At 40.2% G+C, this 15,319-nt stretch overlaps 1 protein-coding gene and 1 long non-coding RNA gene across 8 annotated transcripts in view; one reads left to right on the top strand and one right to left on the bottom strand.

Moving 5' to 3' along the window:
- The window catches only part of npnta (nephronectin a), a 52,108-nt gene that overhangs the window by 18,519 nt on the left and 18,270 nt on the right, over positions 1 to 15,319 (bottom strand). For 2 of the 7 annotated variants that reach the window (XM_061770763.1, XM_061770765.1), the window contains 3 exons: positions 12,978 to 13,070; positions 7,439 to 7,525; positions 1,716 to 1,835 (listed from right to left, as the gene is read on the bottom strand). In XM_061770763.1, the coding sequence (XP_061626747.1) occupies positions 1,716 to 1,835; positions 7,439 to 7,525; positions 12,978 to 13,070 (300 nt within the window). The remainder of the gene's footprint in view (positions 1 to 1,715; positions 1,836 to 7,438; positions 7,526 to 12,977; positions 13,071 to 15,319) is intronic. The other 5 variants (XM_061770764.1, XM_061770766.1, XM_061770767.1 and 2 more) reach the window with 3 other exon arrangements.
- Positions 1 to 15,319, top strand: part of LOC133476839 (uncharacterized) — a 37,430-nt gene that overhangs the window by 12,990 nt on the left and 9,121 nt on the right. The window lies entirely within an intron of this gene.

The following is a 15,319-nucleotide window of genomic DNA, read 5'->3' as shown; positions in this document are numbered from 1 at the left end:
TCTACACGCAACACTGCTACCACTACTTTTGCACTAAATTGAGCTACATATTGGATTTATCAAGAAAGAAAGAAGGCAACATAGACAAGACTTTTGCGTTATTCAAAATACGTCAGGCTGCAGACTAACTGTGCTGCTTTTGTTAATATTCACATTTGCATATACAGCACAGTATAGTATGCATACTTAAGCATTCAATTTCTATACATCATTATTCATAATTGTCAGAGTTAATACTGCTGGTGTTTTTGGAGACCTAGTTTTTTTTCTACATAAAATTCTGTTGACTATATCTGCTTTTTTGTTCACATTCTGCATGTATGCATAGTATAGTATAGAGTACTTTTGCTCCATGCTGAGTCATTGATGACTATTCTCACTGCTGCTCATATTTACTTGTATATATTTAGTACTCGGTACTTTTTGTTGACATTGAAATCTGCATATACATTAACATATGCATAGTGTGGTATTGAATAACTATTTTTTAATACATGTAGAGTTTGTTTCACTACATACAATGCTGCTGACTATTGTTGCTGCTAATCACTGATTTCTTTATATCTAAAGTACTGTATAGCATTTACAGTATTTAGGTACAGTTTCCATGGAGAATTCAGCTGTCAGTAGCTGATGTAAATTTATGCATACATTTTGTTCAGTTCTTGGATATTCTTGTGTGGTGCTGCTGTCCACTTTGCTGCTGTTATCCCGTAATTTCTGGGATTGCTTAAATTGTATTGTATTATCCCAGATACACAGTTCTACACAGCGGTCTTACAATCAGTCCTGTGTTCTTCCATCACAGTCTGGTTTGGTGCTGCTACAAAAAAGGACAAACTCCGACTGCAACGGACAATCAAAACTGCTGAAAGGATTGTCGGTACCCCCCTACCCACCCTTGAGGACTTGCACGCTGCCAGAACTAAGACAAGGGCGTGCAAAATCCTCTCGGAACCTCCGCACCCCGGTCACCAGCTCTTCCAGCTCCTTCCCTTAGGTAGGCACTACCGATCAATGCAAACTAGAACTAGTAGACATTCCAATAGCTTCTTCCCTCTTGCGATCAACTTCTTAAATACCTGACCTACAATTCCATTACAACAAGCTGGCAATTTTTTGACTTGAGTTCGTTGTCACATTTCTGTGGGGCCAATTATGTATTACTCGTGCACTCACTGTAGTTGTCTCGGCATGCTGCACTATTTGCATATAATGGCCACTCATGCCAGAGTAGCATCTGCTCCATTTGCACACTGATTGAGGAGTATCTGTAACATTTGCACAACCGACGTTGTCCCGGATTATCGCACTACTCGTCACTTTAAACCACATCCGCTCCTTGAAGTCTCAGCGCCCTTTGCACAATGGTCATTGCACGGGACTATTGCAATATTAGTCATTCGAACTGCTCTAAGTGCTAGAGGACTCTGCATCTTTTTGCACAATTGTAAAAAATTTTTTTATTTTTTTAAATGTACCGGCATTACCAGATAACTAGCAACCCTTTACTGCTCAGTGACTGTTTATTTTTTTTTGTCAATGTCTTTCTGTCTCCAAAGTGTTCTGTCAATTGACTGTCTGTTGTCGTACTAGAGCGGCTCCAACTACCGGAGACAAATTCCTTGTGTGTTTTTTGGACATACTTGGCAAATAAAGATGATTCTGATTCTGATACATATTGTACTAGCCTCACATTTATGAGACATACTTACTTCCACAGGTGCCGTCGGGCATCAGCATGTAGCCGTTGAGGCAGTAGCACTTGTAGCTGCCGTAGGTGTTCATGCACCTGTGTTTGCAGGGCCGTGGCTTCAGCCCGCACTCGTTCAAATCTGCAGACAAGACGGGGACGGCATAAGCAGGATGAGGGAGGAGCAGAAATTAGTCAGGGTGGGCAGAGGTGAAGAGGTTGGATCTACTCAGGTGGAGCTGTCTATGTTTGTGGAGAAGGAGCGGGGGGGGGGGGGGGGGGGGGACATGTTTGTACATGCCCTCGAAGTTCACCATCGACAGGAAGGAAGAAAGTCAGCAACAAGTAGGGTTGTAAGGAGGTTGCAAATCAAATCTCCGGTAAATATCTGCTAAATATCCTTAGAAAGTTTAGATAGGGAACTTTTAAAATATTGGAAGCGTGAATGGACAGGTATCATATTCAACCAAATATAAACATTGTATTTTGTCATCAGCAGACATCCATGTACAATAATACAATTTAAAATCCTGACATTTCAACAGATTTGTAAGTAAAACTTTCCTATTCAAGTGTACTTGCATGGAATCTGGTTGTTTTAGTCAGGATTATGCAAAAATATATATTACTCAGGTACTATATACTGGGGATTGCTGGATAATTTCCATTGCTTCGCACAGAAAGTTTCCAACTCGGAAAATTCACTGAATTTTTCAAACCGAGCTGCATGTAATGGATAGATGTTATTAAATCCCGCTGACTCAAGTCCACCAGGACGTCTCTCATAGAAGCAGTGTGTCATTCTTGGCTTCTTTCATGTTGACAGGCCACCCATTGGGCGTGTAAAAAAGCCCATCAGAAAGAATTAGTCGTTTTTTTCACTAGGTCTTTTTGACAACTGGAGCACAGGTGGAGCTAATAACTTTATAAATCTTCATTCCCTCGTTGCAATCGCGTCACTGGCATTGCTGCTTTGGACCTGTCACCGAGCTGAGAAACGATCTTGATACAACTTCATTTTCTTCTTACGCTTGATTCCTAAATGCTTTAACCAGGCAAATGTGACAGCTTTATTCCTTATTTATGCCCAACGGCCCCCGGGGTGACTTGGTGGAGGATGATTTTGACATTTCCCAGTGTGAAAAATCACAGGTGGGACTAATAGGCCTGATAACTTAACTCCTTAGTGAACTGGCAGCATAATCGTGCCCTCCAAACGTAAATTGCATTGGAGGCTTTAATTACTCAACTGCAGAGGGGGAAGTGGCTTCATAGACATTGACACACACAACATTGTGAGGAACTGCAGTAACTTGGATACAAACCAGCATGACCTCCTGACATGATTTGGTAGAAAAGTGTATAAATCCGTTAAGGAGTAGATTTCTTGAGTTCCTCCCTCAAAATGCTATATTATGTAATAAAGCCGAGCTTTTCAACCCCAGAAATATGTATATTTCAAAAATAAATAAAATAAAACTGCCAGACTTAGCCTCTGAATCTTGCCCAGATCCAATACTAAAACTGCATTGTGAGGATTCTTTGTTGAACATAACTTACGTTGACACACAGGTCCAACTAGGAAGTACATAACGATATTTTTCCATTAATTAAAGGGCTTACTTTTTAAGACTATTATTTCAGCAGCTTTGGTAAAGGGAGAGCCAATTAGCTTTCTTCAGTCAGTTCTATGGAGCGTGTAAGAAGAGCTTAAGGGGATAGTTCACATGCTCACAAAGTGTACGCAGTCCCAAGATCTACTGGGAGCAAACAGAACATCAACAGTGGTCTCCATGACATCAGTAAAAAAAAAAATCACTCTTATCTAGGATAGAGTATCATGGGCTCATATAGATTCCATCATCACAAGGTGTTCGGGTCAGATGAATGCTTTGTAAAGGACACGTGCGCAGTGCTTTGTTGGTGGGACTTCTGCGTACCTTCTAAATTTAGTAAACCATGGGTTCATTTGGACATATGATGGAACACATCTATTAATAGCAGCTTGCTAAAGCCTCGCTGCATAATGGGTGACTACAGTTGGCATAAGCTTTGAATGCAGCTGTGGAATGCATTCCCTGTCTGCACTCCAAACACATAGGGGGCAGCATTTCAGCAAACATCAACCATATCAGTCGCAAGAAATGCAAAGCAAAAAAAAAAAAACAACTCAAAGTGCCTGAATTTTTTTTTTTTCTTCATTAAGTTACAGTGACGTTTCTGTCAAATCTCAGTAAAACTCCTTAAACAATTACAATAAGTGAAACAGTTGGCCAGTGGAAGCATGAACAACCATTTTGTTTGCACCCTTATTCGTGGCTTGCATGAGAAAACTGAGTAGAACTTTACTGCTTTATTTGTTCAAAAGAACAGGTCAACTACAGGTCATATTTTCCCAATAATAAATCATACTGCAGGGCCACACACAACACCTATGTTTTTAAAGCCCTTAAAATAATTCACCTGCACTTTCATATGAACGCTTGTCAGTGGGAAACATTTAACTGCTTCATCTTTAACGCTCTACACCTGTGCACACTCATGCACGTCAAAAATAAAAACCTCACTCTTCACTTTTTTAATTAGCGCCGTCTGCCCACCGAAGGAACGCGTGTTTCTTGCAAGGCTGACGGCGGGTGTTCTCATTACTGTGACAACTGAGAACCAAAAGCGACACCGTCCAGTGAGGTCTTTGCTTGCCCGTGGCGCTGAAAAAAGAGCTCAAAACAAATTGAAACTAAAGCTGCAAACAATGTTGAACGGACCCTTGCAACACTTTTTTTTTTTTTTTTTTTTTTTAAATGGCAAATCCTCTTAATCAGGGATTCTCAAACTTATTGGGGACAGGTACCTGTTTCAGGGGAGACATTTTTCAAAGGATCCCCTAGTAACCCTTCCACCAGTTAAACATAAACACCACGTGTACCCCTAGTTGCTATAGGAATTAAACCTTTGAGGAATTTTTTTTGTAAAATGATGGATCACTATTTTGAGGAAAGAAAAGGACTAATGACAATAAAGTTGTATTTTTCGAGAAAGAAAAAAATATTTTACTTTACAAGAACAAACAGACTGTCAGGATTAAAAAAAAAAAAAACATCTTACAGGAATAAAGTCGTATTTTTCTAAAATAAAGTCATAATATTATGCATTTAATGTCAACGTTTGAGAGAAGAAAGTAATATTTTAGCCAGTGGATTTAAAAAATACTGAATTCTCATACCATTACCCTTTTTATTCAGAAAACACGGCTTTAAAAAATAGGAATATATTCTCCAAAGAAATATGCTTTTTGTTCTCAAACCACTCCACCCCAGCAACTAAATCATGCAGGGATGTCAGATTTATGTGATAAACAATCATATCGGAGCTTTTAATTGGCTCAAAGTTGAGGTAGGCACGAATTATTATTATTTTTGTTTTATTGGCATGTCATTAACCATAAGTAGGGTATCCAGTTTTTAAAATGCGCCTACGTAATAACTTAATGCAAATAATTTTGCAAACCCCCTAGCTACTGCACATGGACCCCAGTTTGAGAAACACTGCTCTAAATGATCGTTAAACTTTGACGCCATCCTCTGCCTATGTGAGAAAACCTTGACCACATGACCAATATACAGTACTTGCTTTTGTTTGGGGCTCATTTGGGCAAGTCACTTCGTAGGTATTTGTCAAAATATGAGCTCTGCAATTTGCCTACAATGTCTGCTTCAAACCAAAATGACCGACTTTCTTTTCAATTTTGGGCATGAGTCTGCATCCTGTTATGACAGTCATGTCCTTCCAATTTCATGTCAATAATTTGTTATTATTATTTAAATTGATATACATTCATAATTATTATATAAATATATTTTTTTCCTACATTTCGGGGGGGGGGGGGGGGCGCTACTGTTTGAAGCATCACATTGGAGATCCCTATGATACATAGATTTTCATCAAAATCAAAATTGGTGCGTTTTCAGGATTGTTGTCATTTTCCAAAAAAAGAATGAAGCAAATCTAAAAGGGCCTTTGCCCCAATAATGATGGAGAGAACATGCCAAACACAGCCTTTGAGGAGAAAAGAATAAGATACTAAGAGTTTGTGATACAAGTGACAAAGAGAAAAGTCTACAAGTGTGATAGCTCAAGGCTGGAGGGTGGCGGTGAAGCTCTAAAGGGGGGGGGGGGGCATACACTGTACCATTTTACAAGTGTTGTTTTCATATCCCAATTCACCGCAGTGTCCAAGGTATTGGCCTGCTCCTGTTATGTCCCATCCGCTACTCATCATGTCCCTCCTTCACAGGAAGTAACACTGCCTAGCTCACAAGCCATGTCCTGTCCTGTCTTTTTTGTGTCCCTTTCCTCACACGGTGTAGCATTGCCTGGCCAACTCACCCCTTTTTCCTTTCCCTACTCGCCGCATCCCTTCTTCACAGGTGCAGTGCTTTCTTGGTAGCTCACTACCCATGTCCTGTCCAGTATTTGCTACTCATCGCGTCCCTTTCTTACAGGGTGCATTCCCAGTTCAGATACAGATAAAATCTAACTCCCGTACAATGTTATTGTTGTCTTATACGATTGTTGCTTTTAGTTCCATTCGCTTGTTTATCTTTGTCTGTTCCCTCTCAAACCTCCTTCTACATTTCCAATAAATATCTCAATGCTAATAATAACAAAAGGGAGTATATCAAACACTTGTGTTTCACAGCAATGCTCTTCTGGCATGATAAGGCACACAGATCCACAATGCTGCATGACTAAGCTGCCAAAAAGGACATGGTAAAACAGAAACAACAAAAATAAAGTGTTTTATTAACCTTCTGTACCATGATTGGGCCAAAAACTCCAAGGAACGCTTAAATGCATACATACAGGTGTATGTACTCATTATAGAGATTCCTTAATCACAAAGGAATATGCTTTTAAGGACCATTTCTACCTAATATCTATATTAAAAATCATTCTTCAAATCTTCAAGTATCCAAGTACCATCACATGCAGTGAAGTTCCAGGCTAGCCAAACTCCTCCCCATCATACAAAGATGTTAGTCTCTCAGTAGAGATGCATCACTTTAACATTCTTCCTTGACAACAATTACTACTTTCCCATTATCCAGGGCTTTGGTGCCTTGTTATGGCATCTTTGAGAATTACAGAAAGAGCACAAAAGTTTTTCAGCGAATAGCCAAACATAGGTTTCTCAGAAAAATAATTGTGAATAGCAAACCGAGAATAGGCAGGCTTCACTGTACTACAAATTCAACCAACAGTCGTACTACTTCTTATACCGACTACACTGGAAAACAGATACCGAAAGTGAGTTGAGCTTTAATCTCTTAATTCTCACAGTGTATGGCCATCATGAGGTGTTTGCCATGTGGTTGGAAGTGAAGTGGAGTCATGTAGTGGGGAAACAAGTCTCACTGAGGTATGCCGTGCTGCATTCCCTACAGACAAACATCTGAGCAATGGGCTCCTTTTCTCAAGGATTAGCTCTGCAGGCACTGTTCTAACGGTGAAGGAGTGGTCGCAAGCGGCATCCAAGGGTTGAGAATAGCCTTTAAGGAGCGCAAGATGGCAAAGGAGAAGGCTTAGGATCAACACATGCTCTGCATTTCATGCGGGCATTCCTCTAATTTGGTTCTAGATTGATGTTTCTTGTGACCTCCCCTCAAAGAAGGGGACTTTAGGGATAGAGATGGGGAGTGACGTCAACTCCTTCGCCATGCAGCACGTCGGAAAGATAAATCTCACCCTCCGTCACCGGATGATGGTCCTCCGGTAGATAAATGGGTAGGTGACTGGACCACATCGGTGGAGTCAAATAGTCCAGCTGTTCTTCTTGCAAAAGAAGATGGTTTAGGAAGAAAGAAGGTAATTTAAAAGAGAGTGGTGGAGGGACAAGAGAATGAGAAGGCAATGGATTAGAACACCTCTGACCGCCACATTCCTGGAAAGTAAAGAGGAACATTATGCAGTAAAGAGGATTACACTTGTGGAAATGCACATGGAAGAAGGCCATTTGGGAGAAAGTGGTCTCTTTCTCCTGCCAGCCGTTCATCCACTCCTTTTTTTGTAGTAGGATCTTAGGGAATTACAGTATCTTACGGATTTGTACCATCCTTCAGTAAAGCGCATCAGGAGGCTAAAAGACCGCTGCTTCCATTTAAAGAAGCAAATCATCGCCCTGACGACAAACGCTTAAGCCTGAGGAATTTGAGGCATTCTGCTTTCCCCCTGTCAAACTATGTTCTCCTCGGGCACCAGACACCTGTTTGTATGGACAGGGAAGACGATAGTGCTACACTTGACTGCTCTGGACACCAATGATTTCACAAGCAGCCGTGGAAAGTGACTAGTTTCCATCATTCCAAATATAGAGAATACTACCTGAAAAAGAGCATTTTTACACCGTATTAACCAGGTCGCTGTTCTGTAAGAGTGACAGGAGTGTCCTGAATGCAAGCTTCGCTATTCCATCCACAACTGTTACAGCATAAATTATTAATCAAGTTAAGTATTGTTGTAAAACATAACATCTGTATACTTCATAGACTGTATTTTAACAGCTCGGCAGCGGCTGAGATTCGCTCTCTGAAAACTTGGAAATGCCGTGTTGTCATTTAGCTGAGCAGAGTGGGTAGGTACTAAACACCAACTGGGCAGGTACTTGAATTAAACTGAGAAAAATATGTCACAATGTCAGTGTAAAGTTCCAAAGTCGGCATCGGTGATGGTATGTGGCTGTGTTAGTACCCATGGCATGGGTAACTTGCACATCCGTGAAGGCACCGTTCATACTGAAAGGTACATAAAGGTTTTGGAGCAACCTATGCTGCCATCCAAGCAACGTCTTTTTCAGGGACATCCTGCTTATTTCTGGAAGACAATGCCAAGCCAAATTCGTTTTAAAACAGCGTGGCTCTGTAGTAAAAGAGTGTAAATACTAAACTGGCAAGCCAACAGTCCAGACCTGTCTCCCTTTGAAAATGAGGGGCACCTTATGAAATGCAAAATACGATAATGGAGACTGTTGAGCAACTGAAGATGTACATCAAGCAAGAATGGGAAAGATTTACACCGACAAAGCTTCAACAATTAGTTTCCTCAGTTCCCAAACGGTTATTGTTGTTAAAAGGAAAGGTTTTCTTCCTTCTTACCTTCCATCCTTCATCCCTTCGCTCCTTTCACACCACCCTTGTTTGCTTGTATCTATCCATCCTTTCAAATTCCATTCTTCCTTCTTTCGTTAAATAAGTAAATAACTTTTGGCCCACCATATATGTGAAGCATTGTCAGGTGTTTGACTGTAAACAATAGGCAGGGATTTGGAAAGCCACATTCAAGATGGAGGTGGAGACATGGCGCCTCCAGCAAAGTCTTTAAATAGCGGTTCAACTCAACCTCATTAAAGCCACCTATACGCAATAATCATCTAATTAGAAGGTTCGCTTCTATCACCGGTCCGTGACGCCAAACTGTCGGCACAGATTATCGCGGTGATGGTTTTTTTTACGCAGTGTGATTAAAATCCTCAAATGCTTGCAGGCATCTGGAGGAGGATCCTGACAGCCGTTTGTTTAACGATTCATTTATATGCAATCCCATCTAGACGGTGAGCACAGTAATAGCAAAGGAAGTCGTATAAATACTAAGATAGGGGTTGGGGTAAAAAAAAAAGGCATTTCGGCATGCATAATGACAGGCTCTAAGGGAGGCTGAATGCGATTGTAGCCCTTTGTAGGGAAATCATTAAAATACTACATAATACTATAATGTTTGACTCAAGTCATAAGCAGTTGGTAGGGAGTACAGTATTTAAGCACATGGTTTTCAATGAGATAATTTAGTTCTTATCTGACAGCCCATGACGTTTTGTAAAAAATCCAGCCCATCTGGTACACGTGTGTGAGGCGTAAGTGCTCAACATTTCCTGTGTTGTGTGTTGCGTTTGCAGATTGTTTAACAGCGTTGCTGGTCAGAGCGCCTGCAGGGTCATGTGTCTGTCTCCACCTCCCACTTAAAGCACAGGAATGCGTGTCCATTTACTAATGCAGGTGCACTACAGACGTGTTTCAGTTGCATTTACTGATCTAGGCTCTTAGCTACGGTTTCATTTCTCAGATCATCATGTGATTTAAACATTTTGACCTCCTTTACTGGCACACGCCAGCTGTTGGGTGACTTATAGCGCTCGGGTTGATAAGGGGCGCGCAGGCTGCGACGCACATCAATCGTAAACCCCAAATCAATGTTTAATGAAGGCATGCATGTAAATGAGCCAGTTTAATCTATGGCTCATGAATAATTCACTCCCCTTCCATATTGTGTGCTGGCTCAAAACACCCGAGGTTGTCTCCAGAAATGAAATGGCACGTGGGTTCAGTGAGTTATTCCGATAAAACGGTCTGGCCTTGGGCGTCACAGTGGATGCATGTTTAGCCGCCTCACAGATCTAAGGTAGGGCGTTTGAGTCTGGGCTCCGGCCTTTCTGTGTGGAGTTCGCGGGTGAAGAGTTCAAATGCAAAAAGCAGACAATTCCAATTTTTGTAAAGTGAGGAAAATGACAATTTTTCAAAAATTCCTGATTCATTCCAGGTTAAGCCTAATCATTTTAAATTGGACTATTCTAAGTTAATATGTATTAAGCAATTAAGAGGCTTATTTGGATAAAATCTAACTTTTATTGAAAGAGGTCTTTGATGTCATTCAATTGCAAAACCAGACAGCTCCGAGAAAATTATTCATTTTAAAAACAGACAATCCCAAAATTTCACATCATTATAAAATTACACTGAAACGATATTATGCTTTGAAATGAAAAGAATAAAAATTACTCACAGGTGAGTATACAAAAACTACAATCTCTTAAACTAAGCCTTAATTTACATTGACTTAGATTAACACTTAATTCAAACCCTTCAAAGGGAGAGAAAAGTCATATTGATTGCACAGAGTCAGTTATCGATTTTCACTGCTGCTATCCTCCATATCCTGTCGACCCACTTAAATGCGACCAACATTGGTAGAATCTGCGGACTTGATCACTAACACTAACCTCCCCAAAGTAGTGACTGGAAGTTGGGCTTTTTGGAGCGCTGCTTCTTTAGGCCCAAGTGGCCCATCAATTTTTTTGTTGCTTCAAATAATTTATCACCAAATTCTGTGTGAAACAAATAACAAATATTTGATATACTGTACAAGATGCATGATTTATATTGCTTTCTTAATGTACATACACAGAATGCTACGAAAATAGTGAAACTGAACTCAACTTTATTAATAGAGCAACTGTACAAAACAAACAGCTGTAACAATGTGCTGTTCAAAAGATAAATGCTATGATAGCCGTCTGCTAGTAGCCGTGGCTCTATTTTTGTCTATATGGAGCTTGATGGCTTTTGCGTTTGAACTCTTTATGTTCTCCCTGTGCTTGTGTGGCTTTTCTCTGGGTTCTCTGTGATTGGCTGGGTGTGCCCCATCCTTCACCCGAAGTCTGCTGTGATAGGCTCCAGCTCACTTGCGACCCTAATGATGATAAATGGTATAAAAGATGGATGGATCGATGGTCTGGCGTGAGATCCTTTTGGTTAGATTAGCACGAGCCATCTGGATGGGGAGCCATCTACTGTATGTGCCTGACGCGCACAATGACTCAGGGAACATTCCGAAAAGGATCTGAACGTCTCCCCCCCTCCAGCCAACCTGGCTTTTAATGACACACATTAACCTTTTCCCGTCTGAGGGCGTAAATTCCTCCGTGAAGCAGGTTTCTTTCTTACAACATGTCAGTGAGGAGAGAGGGGAAAAAAGTGCACAAAAATGTGCACAAAAGGTTGAGATGAGGGATCAGTGATTGAGATCTTATCTTGGTGGGAAAGAGGAAACACTCATTTCCATTTGAATCCAATCAGCATTTCCTCGCCACACTTTTGTGATAAAAACAAAGACAGTTTCGCTCAGTGACCAAACACTACCACACCGAGGCTATGGACTTTAAGACCCACGATGACAGAATTCGTTACCAGGACAGCATTGAGTGATAGTCAGGACTAACTTGGGCATTTTTGCTCTCTTACGGTCAAATTCAGCTAGGACACGGTTTTCGTCTCTAAAAAGTTATCTTGAGAGGTTATCCTATGATGTGGAGTGTGTGTTATTGTCAAGGCCGACTACAAAATGCATGCTCTCTAGGGTCTAAGTTTAGAGATTGTTAATGTTTTAGGGGCAACTCCCTTCAGTCTCCTCTTTAACAGGTAAAATGCACGCTCCATTGGGTTTAAGTCTGTAGATTGAGAACGTTTTGGGTGTATCTCCCTTCAGTCTCCTATCTCGAGCAGGTGAAAATGCATGCGCCGCAGGGTTTAAGTCTGGAGAATGTTGAATTGTTTTGGGGGTCTCTTCCTTTAATTTGCGTTTTTTCCCCTGGTAAAAGGCATGCTTTACAGGGTTAAAGTCTAGAGACTGAATTTGTTTTGGAGGATTACTCCCAATAGTTTTGTCTGCTTATAAGGTAGAATACATGCTCTATATGATTTAAGTCTGGAGATTCAAATAGTTTTGGGGGTCTTCTGCAGGTAAAATGCATTCTCTATGGGTTAGGTTTGGAGATTGAAATTGTTGTAGTCATTACTCCACTCTGTCTTCTCTTTGGTAGGTAAAATGCATGCTCTATTGGGTTTAAATTTGGAGATTAAAATTGTTCTGGTGGTTAGTCCTGTCTGTTTCTTTAGCAGGCAAAATGCATCTTCTGTTGGGTTTATGTCTGGAGATGTAAATTGTTTTGGAGTTACTCCTGTCAGTATTCTCTGCTGCAGGTAAAATTCATGCTTTATTTTGTTTAAGTTTAGAGATTAGTTTACTTTAGTAATTGTGGTGGCTACTTCCTTCAGTCTCCTCTTTTGCAGGTAAAATGAATGCTTTGTAGGATATAAGTCTTGAAATTGACAGGTGAAAACGTTGTTGTCAATTGGTTACAAGCTTGACGCAGTTGCTGCAAGCAAAGGATTTGTAAGTGAATATAAAGTCTTATTTAAGTTGTGTCAGGTCCAAATGGAAACACCTTGAAATATAAACTGAAATGTTGATCTCTTGTCTCATATTCATCTTTTTTTTATCAAAATAAAACGCCTTCTGTTTTCATCAAACACAAAGAAATTGGCCTTACTGATTGTGTTATCAGAACCGGGCTACATGGGGTGGACAAAAAAAAGAATCCATATTGCATCACTTGAACCATGTAGTTGCTTTGGTTGTAGTGAGTCTTAGATGATGCAGGGCTCAGCCCACTCACCTTGATTGCAGGTCTTCCCCGTGAATCCGGGGTGACATTTGCACTTGTTGGGCCCCACGCAGTCTCCGTGCTTGCAACCCGACTGGCAAAGCGCTGAGGGGAATTCAGAGCGGAAGAGGAGTTTCATTATACCGCTTCATCACCCAGGCTTTTAAAAGCGTGACACTTTACAGCAGTAAAACAGCAGTACGGCGCAATTGTGGAGGACAAGACTTAATCCTGTAAGCTAGTATATAGTGGTTTGATGGACATTTAAGGGTACAATGCTTAATTCTATTGACACCTTTAGAGCTTAGGAGCATACAGCACAGTGCTTAAATTTATTCGACCACCTGTCATAAAAGCAAGAGACCATCCAGCATAATGAAGTGCTTTAATATGGACTCTTCCATTTTCAGCGAGTCATTGACGTTTTATCTTTTTGAACAAAATGAATGAGGATTTTCAAACTAAAATCACACGCTTCTTGTGGGTTAATTAATTAACCAATTCGCTTTTTAAAGTATTACTTGCAGCTGGAGTGGAGAATATATCTGAATGTTCTGAACTCCTGTTTTCACACCAGTATCGTATTGAACAGGATAATGCTGCCCATTGTTGACGTCATGCTGCTTTTCTTTGGACAGCACGCCAGCTGAGATTGAATCAACAGCACCGCTGCAGGAGGCAAGTGGTGTACTCAAATTTGATACAATTGCTTCATGATGTAATTAATAAACCATTTAATTCTTAAGGATCAATTCATTGATTATAATGCCGATTGAAGCGATCAATTATTATAATTATTTAAACGTAAACCTTAGATTCCTGATGTTTAAACTGCTACGTTTCCAAAGACACTCTATTCAGGAGGCTTAATTAGAACTGTGGTGGGAGAGCGTGAATGCTCAGCTAATTACTTTTTTCTGTTTCAGTATGTTTTGTTCAATGATAAAAAAGGTATGTTTTTGTTTTTATAGGTTACATTTTATATATATATATATATATTATTTTTTTCTTTAAGTATAGCTGATGTCCAATAAAAAGCATGCATCTCCTAATTTGGAAATTTTATTTGTTTGAAAAGGAATGTAAAAATCTTTTTTAGAAAAAAAAGATGGTAATCTAAAGGACAACAACATTGAGGCTGAAGAGCTTTCTGCTTATTACTAAAATTATACAAATATGAAACCAGGCACTTGAAGCTAGCCCCGATAGTTTAGCTGGTTAAGCTTGCTAGCGCCACAGATGGCAACAAGACCTTTAGTTAGTGGCATAGCATTTTTGCTTAATGTGCTAAGAACAGCACAACATTATTTTATGGATAAAATGAGTACTTTACTTACCTTGGAGAAGACAAATGTGCGCCTGATTTTTGACAAATTCCACAAACTGAAGTTAGCTTTACCCAGACTCTTAATTTATCAGGTTTTGGGAAATAAAAAAAACCCAAAACAAACAAACAAACAAAAAAAAAAACCTCCAAATAACACTTGTCACTTTTGTGGGTGCCCCAAGCACATAATATAAGCATAATTGTCATTTAAAAGGAGGTATATTTTGAATATTTTATCACATAAAAAAAAATAAAATAAATTGAATAATTTAATGAATGATTTTAATAAACAGTATTTACAGTATTTCAGTAATAGTACAGTAATTACAGTACACCTTGACTCTTTTTTTCTAGCCTCGCTTAAATTAGTCTGTTTTGAAGTGGCGGTCCTGTCTCATATAACTAATAAATCAGATTTGTATAGCGCTTTTCTTAATACTCAGACGCAAATGAGCCACTGCTCACCCCACCAGCCCTCTACTGCAATGTCAATTGTGAGCATGGCTTAGGTAACCATGACGACTAGGGGAGGAGCTACTTGCTGAGTTTGTAATCTAAAAACTGAGTGTGAAATGTCCAGTGTGCACGAGCTCCCATTAAAACAGTAATGAGAGGATGCGGCACTTCATTACCAAGCAGCTAAATTGTACTTGCCAGTTACTATGCAGATTCGTGTATGGGGCGCATGCATTGGACACAAACACAAATGAGACCTGTTGATTGGCAAGTCTGCGTTTGGGGGCTGCGGTTTAGCAAGTTCAATTGGTTCATTTTGTCATTGATTTTGCGTAAACACAAAGACTGATGAACACTTCATGTGCTTGAAATGTCCAGTGGACCATCAAGGTGCTGTTGGAAAGTCGCCTGGAACCAAGCACTCTGTTAGCAGGTTAAACGAAAGGAACCTCTGCCACTGAGTTAGCTCAACGCAGAGGAATGCTAAGTCAGATCAGAGGTGGCCATCGGCAGGGCCTCCGAGAGTATTTAAAAGTGGCGGAGCCGGCGGAGGGATCAGGGAGGCCGGCAG

This window comes from Phyllopteryx taeniolatus, chromosome 4, assembly GCF_024500385.1.
Source record: "Phyllopteryx taeniolatus isolate TA_2022b chromosome 4, UOR_Ptae_1.2, whole genome shotgun sequence".
NCBI lineage: Eukaryota > Metazoa > Chordata > Actinopteri > Syngnathiformes > Syngnathidae > Phyllopteryx > Phyllopteryx taeniolatus.
This window is presented reverse-complemented; position numbering and strand designations above follow the sequence as displayed.